This window comes from Arachis duranensis, chromosome 7, assembly GCF_000817695.3.
Source record: "Arachis duranensis cultivar V14167 chromosome 7, aradu.V14167.gnm2.J7QH, whole genome shotgun sequence".
Taxonomy (NCBI): domain Eukaryota; kingdom Viridiplantae; phylum Streptophyta; class Magnoliopsida; order Fabales; family Fabaceae; genus Arachis; species Arachis duranensis.
Genome location: NC_029778.3, coordinates 75003296 through 75006240, shown reverse-complemented (window position 1 = coordinate 75006240; position 2945 = coordinate 75003296). Strand labels below are relative to the sequence as shown.

Genomic DNA, 2945 nt, shown 5'->3' with positions numbered 1-2945 from the left:
CAAGTTAATATTGATACATTCATGCATGATCCCAAAAAGCATCCACAAATTTGGAATTATCCTATCAATCAACAAGATGAAATCCATAGAGGATATGTAAAGTTTGGACCATATCAATTTATTATGGATGAGTACCCTCTTTCTGGTCTTGGAAGTCATCCTCATCGTTTCAAAACTCATTGGTTTAAGAGTTTTTCTTGGCTAGAATATTCGCCAGAAGTGGATGTTACATTTTGTCTTCCATGTTATTTATTTTCTAGAAAATCAAGTCCATTCACATCAGGAGGATTTTGCAATTGGAAAAAAGTGAATAATGGAAAGGATTGTGCATTTTTATCTCATGTGGGTAAATCTCTTAATTCTCCTCATAATATTGCTGTTAAGTCTTATAAAGATTTGCTTAACCAATTATGTAACATTGACAAAGTATTGGCTAAGCAGAGCTCACAACAAATTTTAAGAAATAGATTGCGTCTTAAAGCCTCTATTAATACTGTCAGATGGTAACGTTTCAAGCTTGTGCTTTTAGGGGACATGATGAGAGTCATGAGTCTCAGAGTCAAAGAAATTTTCTTGAAATGTTAAAATTATTAGCTTTTTACAATAAAGAAGTGGATGCAGTTATCTTGGAGAATGCTCCTCAAAATGCAATATACACATCACCTTCTATTCAAAAGGAAATTTTACATGTTTTTTGTTAGAAAGGTGCAAAATGAAATTCATAATGAGATTGGTAATGCAAAGTTTTGTTTGATTGTTGATGAAGCTAGAGATGAATCTAAAAGAGAACAAATGGAACTTGTTATTAGATTTGTTGATAAGCATGGATTTGTCAAAGAAAGGCTAATAGATGTTGTTCATGTCAAAGATATTACTTCTGCTACTCTTAAACAAGAGATTTGTTCTGCATTATCTCATCACAATCTCAACATTCAAAATGTTCGAGGTCAAGGTGTATGACGGGGCTAGTAATATGCGTGGAGAGTGGAAGTTATTCAAGAATGTCCTTATGCATATTATGTTCATTGCTTTGCTCATCAATTACAACTAGCTCTTGTTGCTGCAGCTAAAGAAGTTGTTGATATTCATGCTTTTTTTCAAAGTTTGAGTAATATTATCAATGTTATGTGTTCTTCTTGCAAATGCAATGATGAATTACGATCTGTTTATGCAACTGAAACTTCCCATTTAGTTGCAACTAATCAAATTAAAATAGAAAGGGGAGCTAATCAAATTGGCACATTAAAAAGATCAGGAGATACTAGGTGGAGCTCTCACTTCAACTAAATTTGTAGTCATTTACGTATGTTTGTAGCAACAACTTCAGTTCTGGAAGATTTGGCTACTAATGGATCTACATGTTCTCAACGTGATGATGCTACTTATACTCTTAAATCTTTATTATCATTTGATTTTATTTTCATTTTGCACATGATGAAAGAAATCATGGGAATCACTGATAAACTTTGTCAAGCATTGCAACAAAAATCTCAAGACATTTTGAATGCTATGCATCTAGTTTCTAGTACAAAGTCATTGATTCAACAATAAAGAGATGGTAGTTGGGGAGCACTTTTGGAGAAAGTTAGTTCTTTCTGCAATGATCATGCTATTCAGATACCTGATATGGGTGCTTCTTTTAGTGACATAATTCGGTCTCGTCGTAAAAAGGATGTTGTCACTATTGAACACCACTACCGTGTTGACATTTTTACAAGCGTGATAGATTTTCAATTGAAAGAGCTAAATAGTAGATTTAGTGAGCAAGCAACCGAGCTCCTTATATTGAGTACATCTTTGGATCCTAAAGGTGTTTTCAAGTTATTCAGTGTTTGCAACATATGGCTTCTTGCAAAGAATTTTATTCTTTAGATTTTTACGAGCAAGAGAAGATTCAATTGGATTATGAGTTACAACATTATGAATTTGATGTGGTTAAAGCCCCAGATTTTCATAATTTGTCTACTATTGCTGAATTGTGTCAAAAATTGACAAAGACAGGAAAATCAAATATATATCCTTTAATTGATAGATTAATTCGTCTTGTTTTGACTTTTCCTATGACAACAACAACAACTGAACGGGCTTTTTCAGCTATTAAGATTATTAAAACAAGGCTTCGAAATAAGATGAAAGATGAATTTTTAGCAGATTATATGATTGTATATATTGAAAAGGAGATTGCTTCAAAATTTACTTCAGAGATGATAATTGATGATTTTAGTTCCATGAAGCATCATCGAGCAAGTTTAAAAATACCAAAATCTTAAAGTATGTAGTTGAATATTGACTTTTATATAATATAATTATTCCTTTGATATATATGCTACAAATCATGTTTTGTTAATTTTTTGTTATATTATATTTTAATTTATTTTGTATTTAATTGACCCCCTCTTATGAAATTTCTGGTTCCGCTATTGGTTAGCACATTTATCTTAATCTTGTATATTAGCTTTTTAAATGTTGAAGTAGGTAGTACTTTGTTGAAGATCATGAGTAGAAGAGTTTTGATAAAATATGCTTTGTTCTATCTTCTTTGATTTATTCCTCTTTTAGTTGATGTATGCAAGAAGAGTTATCTTCGTATATGACTGTTGGTATTTTCTTCGTGGGTAAACCATACATATCTTGAACATGTTGGGTGATTGACATAAGCCAAACACATTCTCGATTTGCTTCATGAATTGCCAATATTTCTGCATAATTTGAGGAAGCTGCAGCTATGACTTACTTTATTGAGCACCAAAATATAGCTATTCCTCCATTTGTGAATAGATAACCTGTTTATGACTTGCCTTTATGCACATCAGAAAGAAAATCTGCATCTGTATATCCAATTAATTGAAATATTGATTCATTACAGTAAAATAAACCCTTATCAACAGATCCTTGAAGATATCTTAATATATATTTGACACCATTCCAATGTCTTCTAGTTAGAT

At 31.6% G+C, this 2945-nt stretch overlaps 1 protein-coding gene across 1 annotated transcript; it reads left to right on the top strand.

The window, feature by feature from the left end:
• The first annotated feature begins 687 nt into the window (after positions 1 to 687).
• Positions 688 to 1872, top strand: LOC107459466 (uncharacterized). Its single transcript, XM_016077696.1, has 3 exons — positions 688 to 952; positions 1316 to 1518; positions 1618 to 1872. Exons 1-3 carry the CDS (start codon positions 688 to 690, stop codon positions 1870 to 1872), a joined length of 723 nt encoding a protein of 240 aa, XP_015933182.1.
• Positions 1873 to 2945: the final 1073 nt, after the last annotated feature.

Bases quoted from the DNA above. Each gene is read 5' to 3' on its own strand.
- LOC107459466 (XM_016077696.1), top strand. From the start codon at position 688: ATGTTTTTTGTTAGAAAGGTGCAAAATGAAATTCATAATGAGATTGGT. The intron at 953-1,315 runs GTGTATGACGGG...GTATGTTTGTAG, and splicing joins TCAAAATGTTCGAGGTCAAG to CAACAACTTCAGTTCTGGAA. The intron at 1,519-1,617 runs GTTTCTAGTACA...CATGCTATTCAG, and splicing joins TTTTGAATGCTATGCATCTA to ATACCTGATATGGGTGCTTC.